The following is an 18,263-nucleotide window of genomic DNA, read 5'->3' on the forward strand; positions in this document are numbered from 1 at the left end:
TGGTGCTCAGTGTCCAGATACATTGTATATATGTGAGCAGATAATAATGGTGCTCAGTGTCCAGATACATTGTATATATATGAGCAGATAATAATGGTGCTCAGTGTCCAGATACATTGTATATATGTAAGCAGATAATAATGGTGCTCAGTGTCCAGATACATTGTATATATGTGAGCAGATAATAATGGTGCTCAGTGTCCAGATACATTGAATATATGTGAGCAGATAATAATGGCGCTCAGTGTCCAGATACATTGTATGTATGTGAGCAGATAATAATGGTGCTCAGTGTCCAGTTACATTGTATATATGTGAGCAGATAATAATGGTGCTCAGTGTCCAGATACATTGTATATATGTGAGCAGATAATAATGGTCCTCAGTGTCCAGATACATTGTATATATGTGAGCAAATAATAATGGTGCTCACTGTCCAGATACATTGTATATATGTGAGCAGATAATAATGGCGCTCAGTGTCCAGATACATTGTATATATGTGAGCAGATAATAATGGCGCTCAGTGTCCAGATACATTGTATGTATGTGAGCAGATAATAATGGGGCTCAGTGTCCAGATACATTGAATATATGTGAGCAGATAATAATGGCGCTCAGTGTCCAGATACATTGTATGTATATGAGCAGATAATAATGGTGCTCAGTGTCCAGATACATTGTATATATGTGAGCAGATAATAATGGTGCTCAGTGTCCAGATACATTGTATATATGTGAGCAGATAATAATGGTGCTCAGTGTCCAGATACATTGTATATATGTGAGCAGATAATAATGGCGCACCGTCTCCAGATATTTTGTATATATGTGAGCAGATAATAATGGTGCTCAGTGTCCAGATACATTGTATATATGTGAGCAGATAATAATGGTGCTCAGTGTCCAGATACATTGTATATATGTGAGCAAATAATAATGGTGCTCACTGTCCAGATACATTGTATATATGTGAGCAGATAATAATGGCACTCAGTGTCCAGATACATTGTATATATGTGAGCAGATAATAATGGCGCTCAGTGTCCAGATACATTGTATGTATGTGAGCAGATAATAATGGTGCTCAGTGTCCAGATACATTGTATATATGTGAGCAGATAATAATGGCTCTCAGTGTCCAGATACATTGTATATATGTGAGCAGATAATAATGGTGCTCAGTGTCCAGATACATTGTATATATGTGAGCAGATAATAATGGCGCACCGTCTCCAGATATTTTGTATATATGTGAGCAGATAATAATGGTGCTCAGTGTCCAGATACATTGAATATATGTGAGCAGATAATAATGGTGCTCAGTGTCCAGATACATTGTATATATGTGAGCAAATAATAATGGTGCTCACTGTCCAGATACATTGTATATATGTGAGCAGATAATAATGGCGCTCAGTGTCCAGATACATTGTATATATGTGAGCAGATAATAATGGCGCTCAGTGTCCAGATACATTGTATGTATGTGTGCAGATAATAATGGTGCTCAGTGTACAGATACATTGTATATATGTGAGCAGATAATAATGGCGCTCAGTGTCCAGATACATTGTATATATGTGAGCAGATAATAATGGCGCTCAGTGTCCAGATACATTGTATGTATGTGAGCAGATAATAATGGGGCTCAGTGTCCAGATACATTGAATATATGTGAGCAGATAATAATGGCGCTCAGTGTCCAGATACATTGTATGTATATGAGCAGATAATAATGGTGCTCAGTGTCCAGATACATTGTATATATGTGAGCAGATAATAATGGTGCTCAGTGTCCAGATACATTGTATATATGTGAGCAGATAATAATGGTGCTCAGTGTCCAGATACATTGTATATATGTGAGCAGATAATAATGGCGCACCGTCTCCAGATATTTTGTATATATGTGAGCAGATAATAATGGTGCTCAGTGTCCAGATACATTGTATATATGTGAGCAGATAATAATGGTGCTCAGTGTCCAGATACATTGTATATATGTGAGCAAATAATAATGGTGCTCACTGTCCAGATACATTGTATATATGTGAGCAGATAATAATGGCACTCAGTGTCCAGATACATTGTATATATGTGAGCAGATAATAATGGCGCTCAGTGTCCAGATACATTGTATGTATGTGAGCAGATAATAATGGTGCTCAGTGTCCAGATACATTGTATATATGTGAGCAGATAATAATGGCTCTCAGTGTCCAGATACATTGTATATATGTGAGCAGATAATAATGGTGCTCAGTGTCCAGATACATTGTATATATGTGAGCAGATAATAATGGCGCACCGTCTCCAGATATTTTGTATATATGTGAGCAGATAATAATGGTGCTCAGTGTCCAGATACATTGAATATATGTGAGCAGATAATAATGGTGCTCAGTGTCCAGATACATTGTATATATGTGAGCAAATAATAATGGTGCTCACTGTCCAGATACATTGTATATATGTGAGCAGATAATAATGGCGCTCAGTGTCCAGATACATTGTATATATGTGAGCAGATAATAATGGCGCTCAGTGTCCAGATACATTGTATGTATGTGTGCAGATAATAATGGTGCTCAGTGTACAGATACATTGTATATATGTGAGCAGATAATAATGGCGCTCAGTGTCCAGATACATTGTATATATGTGAGCAGATAATAATGGCGCTCAGTGTCCAGATACATTGGGGCACATTTACTTACCCGGCCCATTCGCGATCCAGCGGCGCTTTCTCTGCACAGGATTCGGGTCCGGCTGGGATTTAAGATGGTAGTTCCTCCGCCGTCCACCAGGTGGCGCTGCAGCGCCGAAAATAATCTTAACGCCCCGGAATGCACCATCCCATAGAAGGTGAAGGTGAGCGCTCCCCAAGCGACACATTTGCGGTTTTTAAATGCGGCGGTTTTTCCGAATACGTCGGGTTTTCGTTCGGCCACGCCCCCCCGATTTCTGTCGCGCGCATGCCGGCCCCGATGCGCCACAATCCGATCGCGTGCGCCAAAAACCCGGGGCAATTCATGTACAAGCGGCGCAAATCGGAAATATTCGGGTAACACGTCGGGAAAACGCGAATCGGGCCCTTAGTAAATGACCCCCATTGTATACATGTGAACAGATAATAATGGTGCTCAGTGTCCAGATACATTGTATATATGTGGGCAGATAATAATGGCGCTCAGTCTCCAGATACATTGTATATATGTGAGCAGATAATAATGGTGCTCACTGTCCAGATACATTGTATATATGCGAGCAGATAATTATGGTGCTCAGTGTCCAGATACATTGTATACATGTGAGCAGATAACAATGGTGCTCAATGTCCAGATACATTGTATATATGTAAGCAGATGATAATGATGCTCAGTGTCCAGATACATTGTAAACATGTGATCAGATAATCATGGTGCTCAGTGTCCAGATACATTGTATATATGTGAGCAGATAATAATGGCGCTCAATGTCCAGATACATTGTATATATGTGAGCAGATAATAATGGCGCTCAATGTCCAGATACATTGTATATATGTGAGAAGATAATAATGGCGCTCAGTGTCCAGATACATTGTATATGTGTGAGCAGATAATAATGGTGCCCACTGTCCAGATACATTGTATATATGCGAGCAGGTAATAATGGCACTCAGTGTCCAGATACATTGTATATATGTGAGCAGATAATAATGGGGCTCAGGGTCCAGATACATTGTACATATGTGAGCAGATAATAATGGGGCTCAGTGTCCAGATACATTGTATATATGTGAGCAGATAATAATGGCGCACAATGTCCAGATACATTGTATATATGTGAGCAGATAATAATGGTGCTCAGTGTCCAGATACATTGTATATATGTGAGCAGATAATAATGGCGCTCAATGTCCAGATACATTGTATATATGTGAGCAGATAATAATGGTGCACAGTCTCCAGATACATTGTATATATGTGAGCAGATAATAATGGCGCTCAGTGTCCAGATACATTGTATATATGTGAGCAGATAATAATGGTGCTCAGTGTCCAGATACATTGTATATATGTGAGCAGATAATAATGGGGCTCAGTGTCCAGATACATTGTATATATGTGAGCAGATAATAATGGTGCTCAGTGTCCAGATACATTGTATATATGTGAGCAGATAATAATGGTGCTCACTGTCCAGATACATTGTATATATGTGAGCAGATAATAATGGTGCTCAGTGTCCAGATACATTGTATATATGTGAGCAGATAATAATGGTGCTCACTGTCCAGATACATTGTATATATGTGAGCAGATAATAATGGTGCTCAGTGTCCAGATACATTGTATATATGTGAGCAAATAATAATGGTGCTCACTGTCCAGATACATTGTATATATGTGAGCAGATAATAATGGCGCTCAGTGTCCAGATACATTGTATATATGTGAGCAGATAATAATGGCGCTCAGTGTCCAGATACATTGTATGTATGTGTGCAGATAATAATGGTGCTCAGTGTACAGATACATTGTATATATGTGAGCAGATAATAATGGCGCTCAGTGTCCAGATACATTGTATATATGTGAGCAGATAATAATGGCGCTCAGTGTCCAGATACATTGGGGCACATTTACTTACCCGGCCCATTCGCGATCCAGCGGCGCTTTCTCTGCACAGGATTCGGGTCCGGCTGGGATTTAAGATGGTAGTTCCTCCGCCGTCCACCAGGTGGCGCTGCAGCGCCGAAAATAATCTTAACGCCCCGGAATGCACCATCCCATAGAAGGTGAAGGTGAGCGCTCCCCAAGCGACACATTTGCGGTTTTTAAATGCGGCGGTTTTTCCGAATACGTCGGGTTTTCGTTCGGCCACGCCCCCCCGATTTCTGTCGCGCGCATGCCGGCCCCGATGCGCCACAATCCGATCGCGTGCGCCAAAAACCCGGGGCAATTCATGTACAAGCGGCGCAAATCGGAAATATTCGGGTAACACGTCGGGAAAACGCGAATCGGGCCCTTAGTAAATGACCCCCATTGTATACATGTGAACAGATAATAATGGTGCTCAGTGTCCAGATACATTGTATATATGTGGGCAGATAATAATGGCGCTCAGTCTCCAGATACATTGTATATATGTGAGCAGATAATAATGGTGCTCACTGTCCAGATACATTGTATATATGCGAGCAGATAATTATGGTGCTCAGTGTCCAGATACATTGTATACATGTGAGCAGATAACAATGGTGCTCAATGTCCAGATACATTGTATATATGTAAGCAGATGATAATGATGCTCAGTGTCCAGATACATTGTAAACATGTGATCAGATAATCATGGTGCTCAGTGTCCAGATACATTGTATATATGTGAGCAGATAATAATGGCGCTCAATGTCCAGATACATTGTATATATGTGAGAAGATAATAATGGCGCTCAGTGTCCAGATACATTGTATATGTGTGAGCAGATAATAATGGTGCCCACTGTCCAGATACATTGTATATATGCGAGCAGGTAATAATGGCACTCAGTGTCCAGATACATTGTATATATGTGAGCAGATAATAATGGGGCTCAGGGTCCAGATACATTGTACATATGTGAGCAGATAATAATGGGGCTCAGTGTCCAGATACATTGTATATATGTGAGCAGATAATAATGGCGCACAATGTCCAGATACATTGTATATATGTGAGCAGATAATAATGGTGCTCAGTGTCCAGATACATTGTATATATGTGAGCAGATAATAATGGCGCTCAATGTCCAGATACATTGTATATATGTGAGCAGATAATAATGGTGCACAGTCTCCAGATACATTGTATATATGTGAGCAGATAATAATGGCGCTCAGTGTCCAGATACATTGTATATATGTGAGCAGATAATAATGGTGCTCAGTGTCCAGATACATTGTATATATGTGAGCAGATAATAATGGGGCTCAGTGTCCAGATACATTGTATATATGTGAGCAGATAATAATGGTGCTCAGTGTCCAGATACATTGTATATATGTGAGCAGATAATAATGGTGCTCACTGTCCAGATACATTGTATATATGTGAGCAGATAATAATGGTGCTCAGTGTCCAGATACATTGTATATATGTGAGCAGATAATAATGGTGCTCAGTGTCCAGATACATTGTATATATGTGAGCAGATAATAATGGCGCACAGTGTCCAGATACATTGTATATATGTGAGCAGATAATAATGGCGCTCAGTGTCCAGATACATTGTATATATGTGAGCAGATAATAATGGCGCTCAGTGTCCAGATACATTGTATATATGTGAGCAGATAATAATGGTGCTCAGTGTCCAGATACATTGTATATGTGTGAGCAGATAATAATGGTGCCCACTGTCCAGATACATTGTATATATGCGAGCAGATAATAATGGCACTCAGTGTCCAGATACATTGTATATATGTGAGCAGATAATAATGGGGCTCAGGGTCCAGATACATTGTACATATGTGAGCAGATAATAATGGGGCTCAGTGTCCAGATACATTGTATATATGTGAGCAGATAATAATGGCGCACAATGTCCAGATACATTGTATATATGTGAGCAGATAATAATGGTGCTCAGTGTCCAGATACATTGTATATATGTGAGCAGATAATAATGGCGCTCAATGTCCAGATACATTGTATATATGTGAGCAGATAATAATGGTGCACAGTCTCCAGATACATTGTATATATGTGAGCAGATAATAATGGCGCTCAGTGTCCAGATACATTGTATATATGTGAGCAGATAATAATGGTGCTCAGTGTCCAGATACATTGTATATATGTGAGCAGATAATAATGGGGCTCAGTGTCCAGATACATTGTATATATGTGAGCAGATAATAATGGTGCTCACTGTCCAGATACATTGTATTATGTGAGCAGATAATAATGGTGCTCAGTGTCCAGATACATTGCATATATGTGAGCAGATAATAATGGTGCTCAGTGTCCAGATACATTGTATATATGTGAGCAGATAATAATGGCGCTCAGTGTCCAGATACATTGTATGTATGTGAGCAGATAATAATGGCGCACAGTGTCCAGATACATTGTATATATGTGAGCAGATAATAATGGGGCTCAGTGTCCAGATACATTGTATATATGTGAGCAGATAATAATGGTGCTCAGTGTCCAGATACATTGCATATATGTGAGCAGATAATAATGGCGCTCAGTGTCCAGATACATTGTATATATGTGAGCAGATAATAATGGCGCACAAATTTCTTTTCCACCATTCAGCTTCCACATCTGGTACTTCATGATTTGATGATAATTTCAGCTTTTCTGTTTTTCCTGCAGAATTTCTACAAAGAAGTGGCGAACCCGGTTCTGTTGGATGTCACCCTGCGGTACCATAACTCGCCTGTCAGCAGCTTAACCCAAAACCGCTTCAAGTATTATTACCAGGGCTCCGAGATCGTGGTGGCCGGACACATAGACAGTAACGATGTGGACGTGCTCATAGCTGAGGTTTCGGCACAAGGTGTAAGTAGAGTTGGGATGACCTTTGACCCGAGCAGAGAGTTATGAGCGTCCTGTGACCTCCATGTTCTGGTTTGTCCAGGTGACTGACCCCTTCTCCAGTAGGGTGGAGACCGGTGTACAGGAGGACGTGAAGGCGGAGCAGCGATACATATTCGGAGACTTCACCCAGAGACTGTGGGCTTATCTGACCATCGACCAACTGCTGACCAAGAGGTGGGATCAGGCAGAGCGACGCTGGGACACCCCGACACAATGATGTGTATTTTTGTGAATTAGACAATGTGATATTTTGTTATTCTGAGTAGATTTCGAGTCTTTGTGTAACGTATCAATGTTTTGGTTTCAGAATTTCCTCTGATGGAGAATTAAAGGAGAACTCCACCGAGGAGGCGCTGCGCCTCAGCCTCAAGTACCACTTTGTGACGCCTCTCACCTCCATGGTCATCACCGAGCAGAGCCATGACCCCCGGACTATGGTGGCCGGGAAGCCAAAGGAGGACAGTAAGTGTCATAGTTCCCACAGCTGAGGGTTTGTTACAGTTGTATCATGTCCGGGGATTCCTTGGTGAGATGAAGGTATCAGGGGAACCATCTCTCTGTTGTTCTTGTAGGCGACTATACCAATGTCCCCTCTGATACTCAGGGTGTATAAGAGTCACGTGTAAGGGGCGCAGGATTTTCCATTAAGACCCCACCTTAAAGAGTCCCATCCAAGCAGGAAGTGCATGTATTAGGATGGAAGTTCAATAAGTCCCACCCGTTTTTAAGTTGGCTGCAGAGAACACAGAGCAAAGCAGTGTGAGCATCCTGGAATATAAATCCATATATCACAGTCCTGCTGCTACTAACAAGATACACAAAGGACTGATTACACATCTCTCCAGGGACAATACATATCAATGGTTGCAGAGAGCACAGAGCACAGCAGTGTGAGGTATGATCACACATATCTCCAGGGACAATACATAACACTGGCAGCAGAGAGCACAGAGCACAGCAGTGTGAGGTATGATAACACATCTCTCCAGGGACAGTACATAACACTGGCTGCAGAGAGCACAGAGCACAGCAGTGTGAGGTCTGATAACACATCTCTCCAGGGACAATACCTCATACTGGCTGCAGAGAGCACAGTGCACAGCAGTGTGAGGTCTGATTACACATCTCTCCAGGGACAATACATAACACTGGCTGCAGAGGGCACAGAGCACAGCAGTGTGAGGTCTGATTACACATCTATCCAGGGACAATACATAACACTGGCTGCAGAGAGCACAAAGCACAGCAGTGTGAGGTCTGATTACACATCTCTCCAGGGACAATACATAACACTGGCTGCAGAGAGCACAGAGCACAGCAGTGTGAGGTCTGATTACACATCTCTCCAGGGACAATACATAACACTGGCTGCAGAGGGCACAGAGCACAGCAGTGTGAGGTCTGATTACACATCTATCCAGGGACATTACATAACACTGGCTGCAGAGAGCACAAAGCACAGCAGTGTGAGGTCTGATTACACATCTATCCAGGGACAATACATAACAATGGCTGCAGAGAGCACAGAGCACAGCAGTGTGAGGTCTGATTACACATCTCTCCAGGGATAATACATAACACTGGCTGCAGAGAGCACAGAGCACAGCAGTGTGAGGTCTGATTACACATCTCTCAAGGGACAATACATAACACTGGCTGCAGGGAGCACAGAGCACAGCAGTGTGAGGTCTGATTACACATCCCTTCAGGCACAATACATAACACTGGCTGCAGAGAGCACAGAGCACAGCAGTGTGAGGACTGATCACACATCTCTCCAGGGACAATACATAACACTGGCTGCAGAGAGCACAGAGCACAGCAGTGTGAGGTCTGATTACACATCTCTCCAGGGATAATACATAACACTGGCTGCAGAGAGCACAGAGCACAGCAGTGTGAGGTCTGATTACACATCTCTCCAGGGACAATACATAACACTGGCTGCAGAGGGCACAGAGCACAGCAGTGTGAGGTCTGATTACACATCTATCCAGGGACATTACATAACACTGGCTGCAGAGAGCACAAAGCACAGCAGTGTGAGGTCTGATTACACATCTCTCCAGGGACAATACATAACAATGGCTGCAGAGAGCACAGAGCACAGCAGTGTGAGGTCTGATTACACATCTCTCCAGGGATAATACATAACACTGGCTGCAGAGAGCACAGAGCACAGCAGTGTGAGGTCTGATTACACATCTCTCCAGGGACAATACATAACACTGGCTGCAGGGAGCACAGAGCACAGCAGTGTGAGGTCTGATTACACATCCCTTCAGGCACAATACATAACACTGGCTGCAGAGAGCACAGAGCACAGCAGTGTGAGGACTGATCACACATCTCTCCAGGGACAATACATAACACTGGCTGCAGAGAGCACAGAGCACAGCAGTGTGAGGTCTGATTACACATCTCTCCAGGGATAATACATAACACTGGCTGCAGAGAGCACAGAGCACAGCAGTGTGAGGTCTGATTACACATCTCTCCAGGGACCATACATAATACTGGCTGCAGAGAGCACAGAGAACAGCAGTGTGAGGTCTGATTACACATCTCTCCAGGACAATACATAACACTGGCTGCAGAGAGCACAGAGCACAGCAGTGTGAGGTCTGATTACACATCTCTCCAGGGTCAATACATAACACTGGCTGCAAAGAGCACAGAGCACAGCAGTGTGAGGTCTGATTACACATCTCTCCAGGGACAATACATAACACTGGCTGCAGAGAGCACAGAGCACAGCAGTGTGAGGTCTGATTACACATCTCTCCAGGGACAATACATAACACTGGCTGCAGAGAGCACAGAGCACAGCAGTGTGAGGTCTGATTACACATCTCTCCAGGGACAATACATAACACTGGCTGCAGAGAGCACAGAGCACAGCAGTGTGAGGTCTGATTACACATCTCTCCAGGGACAATACATAACACTGGCTGCAGAGAGCACAGAGCACAGCAGTGTGAGGTCTGATTACACATCTCTCCAGGGACAATACATAACACTGGCTGCAGAGAGCACAGAGCACAGCAGTGTGAGGGCTGATTACACATCTCTCCAGGGACAGTACATACCACTGGCTGCAGAGAGCACAGAGCACAGCAGTATGAGGTCTGATTACACATCTCTCCAGGGACAATACATAACACTGGCTGCAGACAGCACAGAGCACAGCAGTGTGAGGTCTGATTACACATCTCTCCAGGGACAATACATAACACTGGCTGCAGAGAGCACAGAGCACAGCAGTGTGAGGGAAGATTACACATCTCTCCAGGGACAGTACATAACACTGGCTGCAGAGAGCACAGAGCACAGCAGTGTGAGGTCTGATTACACATCTCTCCAGGGACAATACATAACACTGGCTGCAGAGAGCACAGAGCACAGCAGTGTGAGGTCTGATTACACATCTCTCCAGGGACAATACATAACACTGGCTGCAGAGAGCACAGAGCACAGCAGTGTGAGGCTGATTACACATCTCTCCAGGGACAATACATAACACTGGCTGCAGAAAGCACAGAGCACAGCAGTGTGAGGTCTGATTACACATCTCTCCAGGGACAATACATAACACTGGCTGCAGGGAGCACAGAGAACAGCAGTGTGAGGCTGATTACACATCTCTCCAGGGACAATACAGGACACTGGCTGCAGAGAGCACAGAGCACAGCAGTGTGAGGACACCCCCTAAGTAAATCTTGGAATGTAAATCACAGTCCTGCTGCTACTAACAACATACACAAAAGTCTCTTAAAAGTAACAATCCCAAATAGCCAAGAAGGCAGCGGCTCTCGCCGTTAAAAAGGTCCAAACATTTTTGCATATTTTCTAAAATGTCCAAGCAGCTATAGGGAGTCGGCACAGGAGGAATGAGGACCCCACAAGCCAAGTGGTCACACCTGCTGACAGGTTCCTTTTAGAGATCTCTGCTTGCTATAACCCTGTTTATAGCTTCTCCTGCTCCTAGACGCGAGTTTGATACAATTGTATCCAAGATCTGAGAGCCACACAACCTGCATTTCACACTGATACATTGTAACAAACCTGCAGCTGTGGGTGCAGTCATCGACATGACCCCTGAGGCACAGAGAGCTAAGTGCAGCCAAGGTATCAGAACTTTTTATTGTGTCCAGATCAAACATTATTTTTTTTCCCATAAAATATTCTTTTTCCTTTCAGATGTTGGTGACGTTCCTGGGCCTCGCTCTGGTACAGAACAGGTTACATGTTATTCCATTTGTAGAGTAACTGCCCCTTTAAGGGGCTGCTGTCCACATGTGCCACATTTATTACAGAGCGCCAGTTTTCTGTCTGATTTTTCACTGAAAACAACATGGAAACTGCTTGTTCATGTATTTATGAAGCATCTGCGCCCGTAGCTCCCAACCGTCCCGGATTTTTACGGGACAGTCCTGGTCTTTCACCTCTGTCCCCCAGTCACGGGCAGCTGGTAGATTGTCCAGGATATTTACTTAAGGTCCTGCACTGGCTGGGGTTGTCCCAGCTCTGTGTCCCACCTACTATACTTTCAAAACAAGAACTTGCGTTACTGAATGACTTCTACAGGGAATCCTGACAGGCAGAAATGTGTCGGGTTAGTGCAGAGCAGGGACCACGTCATCAGAAAGATATAACCATCTGTCCATATATGGTGTCTGCATCTCTTAGGGCTTCCCCAGAGCAGAACCAGGACCCAAAACCATAGATCCCAGAACCCACACCTGTGTAAGAGTGAAAGCCCCTCTGACATGGTGTCACCCGGTGGTGAGGGGTTATTATTTGGGGGGGGTGACGTTGTGCTGCGGTGACTTCTCTGGGCAGTGACTCCTCTCATTATCCTCTTTCTAGGGTTCCCGATTTTCGCCCGTACATTATCCATAAAGAAAAGGAGGCGGAGACCATCTGTGATAGGTGCGGAGACCGCACAGGACACACCAATGCCGCTGGGTGACATCCCCTGCTGGAGCAGCAGTGGCGGCCGTAGGGGTTATCACCCACATAACGCCTGGAGCAGTATATACAGTATTATCTGCATTCATTACAGCACTGTATCCATTCACCTCCGGGGTGACCCCTAGTGGTGGAAGCAGGCAGCCACATTTCTGGGAATGCCTTGTCCTGACAATGAACCAGCAGGGGGTGTTTTCTGTCTGATCAGTTTTTCTCCATATTTCTCCTGTTTTTTCTTTGCAGATTGCTCGTCGTCTCATCTGCTGATAAGCGTCGCCGCCATCCCAGAGAACATTTGTCTGGAGATTTCTGAGCCTCAGGATGGAATTATCAATCTGTTTCACAATGCAGACAGAGGTAGAAGTTATTCCGATCACACGCGGATAATCTGTATACAGCGAGGGATGGATGGTGACATGAGATTGTCCTGCAGCCTCCTCTCACTTAATAAATGTCCTGCAGCCTCCTCTCACTTAATAAATGTCCTGCAGCCTCCTCTCACTTAATAAATGTCCAGCAGCCTCCTCTCACTTAATAAATGTCCAGCAGCCTCCTCTCACTTAATAAATGTTCAGCAGCCTCCCCACACTAAATATATGTCCAGCAGCCTCTCCTCACTAAATATATGTCCAGCAGCCTCTCCTCACTAAATATATGTCCAGCAGCCTCTCCTCACTAAATATATGTCCAGCAGCCTCTCCTCACTAAATATATGTCCAGCAGCCTCCCCTCATTCATTAAATCTCCAGCAGCAGACTCCTTTCACTAAGGAAAAATGTCCAACAGCCTCCCCTCGCTAAATGAAGGTTCAGCAAACTCCTCTCATTCGTGAAGTGTCCAGCAGCAGCCTCCCCTCAGTAATGAAATGTCCAGCAGCCTCTCCTCAGTAATGAAATGTCCAGCAGCCACCCCTCAGTAATGAAATGTCCAGCAGCCACCCCTCACTAATGAAATGTCCAGCAGCCTCCCCTCGCTAAATGGATGTCCAGCAGCCTCTCCTCAGTAATGAAATGTCCAGCAGCCTCCCCTCAGTAATGAAATGTCCAGCAGCCTCTCCTCAGTAATGAAATGTCCAGCAGCCACCCCTCAGTAATGAAATGTCCAGCAGCCACCCCTCACTAATGAAATGTCCAGCAGCCTCCCCTCGCTAAATGGATGTCCAGCAGCCTCTCCTCAGTAATGAAATGTCCAGCAGCCTCCCCTCAGTAATGAAATGTCCAGCAGCCATCCCTCAGTAATGAAATGTCCAGCAGCCTCCCCTCACTCATGAAATGTCCAGCAGCCTCCCCTCACTAATGAAATGTCCAGCAGCCTCCCCTCACTAATGAAATGTTCAGCAGCCTCCCCTCATTCATGGAATGTCCAGCAGTCTCCTTTCACTAAATAAATGTCCAGCACCCTCCCTCATTAATGAAATGCCCAGCCGCCACCCTTCACTTAATAAATGTCCTGCAGCCTCCTCTCACTTAATAAATGTCCAGCAGCCTCCTCTCACTTAATAAATGTCCAGCAGCCTCCTCTCACTTAATAAATGTTCAGCAGCCTCCCCACACTAAATATATGTCCAGCAGCCTCTCCTCACTAAATATATGTCCAGCAGCCTCTCCTCACTAAATATATGTCCAGCAGCCTCTCCTCACTAAATATATGTCCAGCAGCCTCTCCTCACTAAATATATGTCCAGCAGCCTCCCCTCATTCATTAAATCTCCAGCAGCAGACTCCTTTCACTAAGGAAAAATGTCCAACAGCCTCCCCTCGCTAAATGAAGGTTCAGCAAACTCCTCTCATTCGTGAAGTGTCCAGCAGCAGCCTCCCCTCAGTAATGAAATGTCCAGCAGCCTCTCCTCAGTAATGAAATGTCCAGCAGCCACCCCTCAGTAATGAAATGTCCAGCAGCCACCCCTCACTAATGAAATGTCCAGCAGCCTCCCCTCGCTAAATGGATGTCCAGCAGCCTCTCCTCAGTAATGAAATGTCCAGCAGCCTCCCCTCAGTAATGAAATGTCCAGCAGCCATCCCTCAGTAATGAAATGTCCAGCAGCCTCCCCTCACTCATGAAATGTCCAGCAGCCTCCCCTCACTAATGAAATGTCCAGCAGCCTCCCCTCACTAATGAAATGTTCAGCAGCCTCCCCTCATTCATGGAATGTCCAGCAGTCTCCTTTCACTAAATAAATGTCCAGCACCCTCCCTCATTAATGAAATGCCCAGCCGCCACCCTTCACTAAATAAATGTCCAGCAGCCTCCCCCCACTAAATAAATGTCCAGCAGCCTCCTCTCATTCATGAAATGTCCAGCAGCCTCCCCTCACTAATAAAATGTCTAGCAGCCTCTCCTCACTAAATAAATGTCCAGCAGCCTCCCCTCATTCATGAAATGTCCAGCAGCCTCCCCTCACTAATAAAATGTCCAGCAGCCTTCCCTCACTAATAAAATGTCCAGCAGCCTTCCCTCATGATGTTACAAATAAAATAAACTCTGTACTTACCTTCTATTCTCTGGCGAACCCTACGGTTTTGCTCTTTTCCCTTGACCGTGCAGCTCTGTGAGCTCCGCCCGCGCACGCTGTATACCTGTGCATGATGACATCATAGTGTCTTTGTCTGTGCACTCTCTGAATCAATTATATGAGGGTCTTACACTCACACAATCAATTTGCTTCTCCTCTGACGGAACACAATCTGTGGCTGGGACACTGCGGGCCCCTCCATCCTCAGGCCCGGTAGTTACGCCCCTGTCTGACTGTTTATTGGTACGATGCTGATATTTCTGAGATCTCACCCTCTTCTTCTACTCCAGGGATCACACTTAATGGAAAACTCGCTGCAGATGGAAGCGGCTTTGAGAAAGTTGGACTAGTGCACAAGAGAAAGATGGCGACCATGGAAGTAACAGCCGGAAACATCACAGTGACCAGAGGTCAAAGTGCACAAGTGCATCCATGGACATCAGCAACGCAGGGGCTACGGTAATATTACCCCATGGAGTTATACAAGGATAGATAGATAGATAGATAGATAGGAGATAGATAGATAGGAGATAGATAGATAGATAGGAGATAGATAGATAGATAGATAGATAGATAGATAGATAGATAGATAGATAGGAGATAGATAGATAGATAGATAGATAGATAGATAGGAGATAGATAGATAGATAGATAGATAGATAGATAGGAGATAGATAGATAGATAGGAGATAGATAGATAGGAGATAGATAGATAGATAGGAGATAGATAGATAGGAGATAGATAGATAGATAGATAGATAGATAGATAGATAGGAGATAGATAGGAGATAGATAGATAGATAGGAGATAGATAGATAGGAGATAGATAGATAGATAGATAGATAGGAGATAGATAGGAGATAGATAGATAGATAGATAGATAGATAGATAGATAGGAGATAGATAGGAGATAGATAGATAGATAGATAGATAGATAGATAGATAGATAGATAGGAGATAGATAGATAGATAGATAGATAGATAGATAGGAGATAGATAGATAGATAGATAGGAGATAGATAGATAGATAGATAGATAGATAGATAGATAGATAGGAGATAGATAGATAGATAGATAGATAGATAGATAGATAGATAGATAGATAGGAGATAGATAGATAGGAGATAGATAGATAGATAGGAGATAGATAGATAGATAGGAGATAGATAGATAGATAGATAGATAGATAGGAGATAGATAGATAGATAGATATGAGATAGATAGATAGATAGATATGAGATAGATAGATAGTTAGATAGATAGTTAGATAGTTAGATAGATAGATAGATAGATAGATAGAAGATAGATAGGACACCCGTGACACCCCATGCCACCGCCCAGGCTGACACACACCACTGCATGCCAGCTGGCGCATTCTCCTTCCCGCCAGCCGGTACAAACATCCCCCTGTCCTAAGTGCAGCCCCTCCGCTCCACTCCACCCCCACTGCTCCATTCCCCCACTCTGCTTCCCCCCCACTCCGTTCCGCCCCCCCTCTCCTCTTCTCCGTAACCCCCCCCCTCTGCTCCAGGTACCCCCCCAAGTGGATGAGAAGGCAGAACCTTAAAGAAAACAAAGTGGGGGTCATTTACTAAGGGCCCGATTCGCGTTTTCCCGACGTGTTACCCGAATATTTCAGATTTGCGCCGATTGTACTTGAATTGCCCCGGGATTGTGGCGCACGCGATCGGATTGTGGCGCATCGGCGCCGGCATGCGCGCAACGGAAATCGGGAGGGGGGGGCCGAACGAGAACCCGACGTATTCGGAAAAACCGCCGCATTTAAAAACCGACAAACTGTCGCTTGCGAATCGCTTACCTTCACCTGGTCCGAGGTGGTGCATTCCGGCGCGTTGAGATGACTTTCAGCGCAGCAGCGCCACCTGGTGGACGGTGGAGGAACTACCTTCATAAATCCCGTCCGAACCCGAATCCAGAGCAGAGAACGCGCCGCTGGATCGCGAATGGGCCGGGAAAGTAAATCTGCCCCAGTAAGTTTATATGGGTATATGTATGTGATGTGTATATGTATGTGTTTATATGTATGTATATATATATATAGTATATATATAGAGTATATATATATATTATAGTGGAGACATCCTGCATGCATTTTATACTACATGGCTGTAGGCTGTATGCATTTTATACTACATGGCGGCACGCTGTATACATTTTATACTACATGGTGGTACGCTATATGCATTTTATAATATATGGCGGTACGCTGTATGCATTTTATACTACATGGCGGCACGCTGTATACATTTTATACTACATGGTGGTACTCTGTATGCATTTTATACTACATGGTGGTACGCTGAATGCATTTTATAATACATGGCGGCATGTTGTATGCATTTTATACTACATGATGGCACGCTGTATACATTTTATACTACATGGCAGTACGCTGTATGCATTTTATACTACATGGTGGTACGCTGTATGCATTTAATACTACATGGTGGTACTTTGAATGCTTTTTATAATACATGACGATATGCTGTATGCATTTTATACTACATGGCGATACGCTGTATGCATTTTATACTACATGGCGATACGCTGTATGCATTTTATACTACATGGCGGCACGCTGTATACATTTATACTACATGGTGGTACTCTGTATGCATTTTATAATACATGGCGGCATGTTGTATGCACTTTATACTCATGGCGGCACGCTGTATACATTTTATACTACATGGTGGCACGCTGTATGCATTTTATACTACATGGCGTTACACTGTATGCATTTTCTACTACATGGTGGCACGCTGCATGCATTTTAGACTACATGGCGGTACGCTGTATCTATCTTATACAACATGGGGGCACGCTGTATACATTTTATACTACATAGCGGTACGCTGTATGCATTTTATAATACATGGCGGTACGCTGTATCTATCTTATACAACATGGCGGCACGCTGTATACATTTTATACTACATGGCGGTGCGCTGTATGCATTTTATACTACATGGAGGTACGCTGTATGCATTTTATACTACATGGCGATACGCTGTATGCATTTTATACTACATGGCGATACGCTGTATGCATTTTATACTACATGGCGGCACGCTGTATACATTTATACTACATGGTGGTACTCTGTATGCATTTTATAATACATGGCGGCATGTTGTATGCACTTTATACTCATGGCGGCACGCTGTATACATTTTAT

At 43.9% G+C, this 18,263-nt stretch overlaps 1 protein-coding gene across 1 annotated transcript in view; it reads left to right on the forward strand.

The window, feature by feature from the left end:
* LOC140104007 (inter-alpha-trypsin inhibitor heavy chain H3-like) overlaps nt 1-18,263 on the forward strand; it is a 43,959-nt gene that overhangs the window by 17,755 nt on the left and 7,941 nt on the right. Inside the window, exons 11-17 of the mRNA XM_072127332.1 lie at nt 7,357-7,542; nt 7,622-7,755; nt 7,889-8,043; nt 11,782-11,811; nt 12,451-12,513; nt 12,796-12,909; nt 15,355-15,523. Coding sequence (XP_071983433.1) covers nt 7,357-7,542; nt 7,622-7,755; nt 7,889-8,043; nt 11,782-11,811; nt 12,451-12,513; nt 12,796-12,909; nt 15,355-15,523 — 851 coding nt within the window. The remainder of the gene's footprint in view (nt 1-7,356; nt 7,543-7,621; nt 7,756-7,888; nt 8,044-11,781; nt 11,812-12,450; nt 12,514-12,795; nt 12,910-15,354; nt 15,524-18,263) is intronic.

This window comes from Engystomops pustulosus, chromosome 10 (assembly GCF_040894005.1).
Source record: "Engystomops pustulosus chromosome 10, aEngPut4.maternal, whole genome shotgun sequence".
NCBI lineage: Eukaryota > Metazoa > Chordata > Amphibia > Anura > Leptodactylidae > Engystomops > Engystomops pustulosus.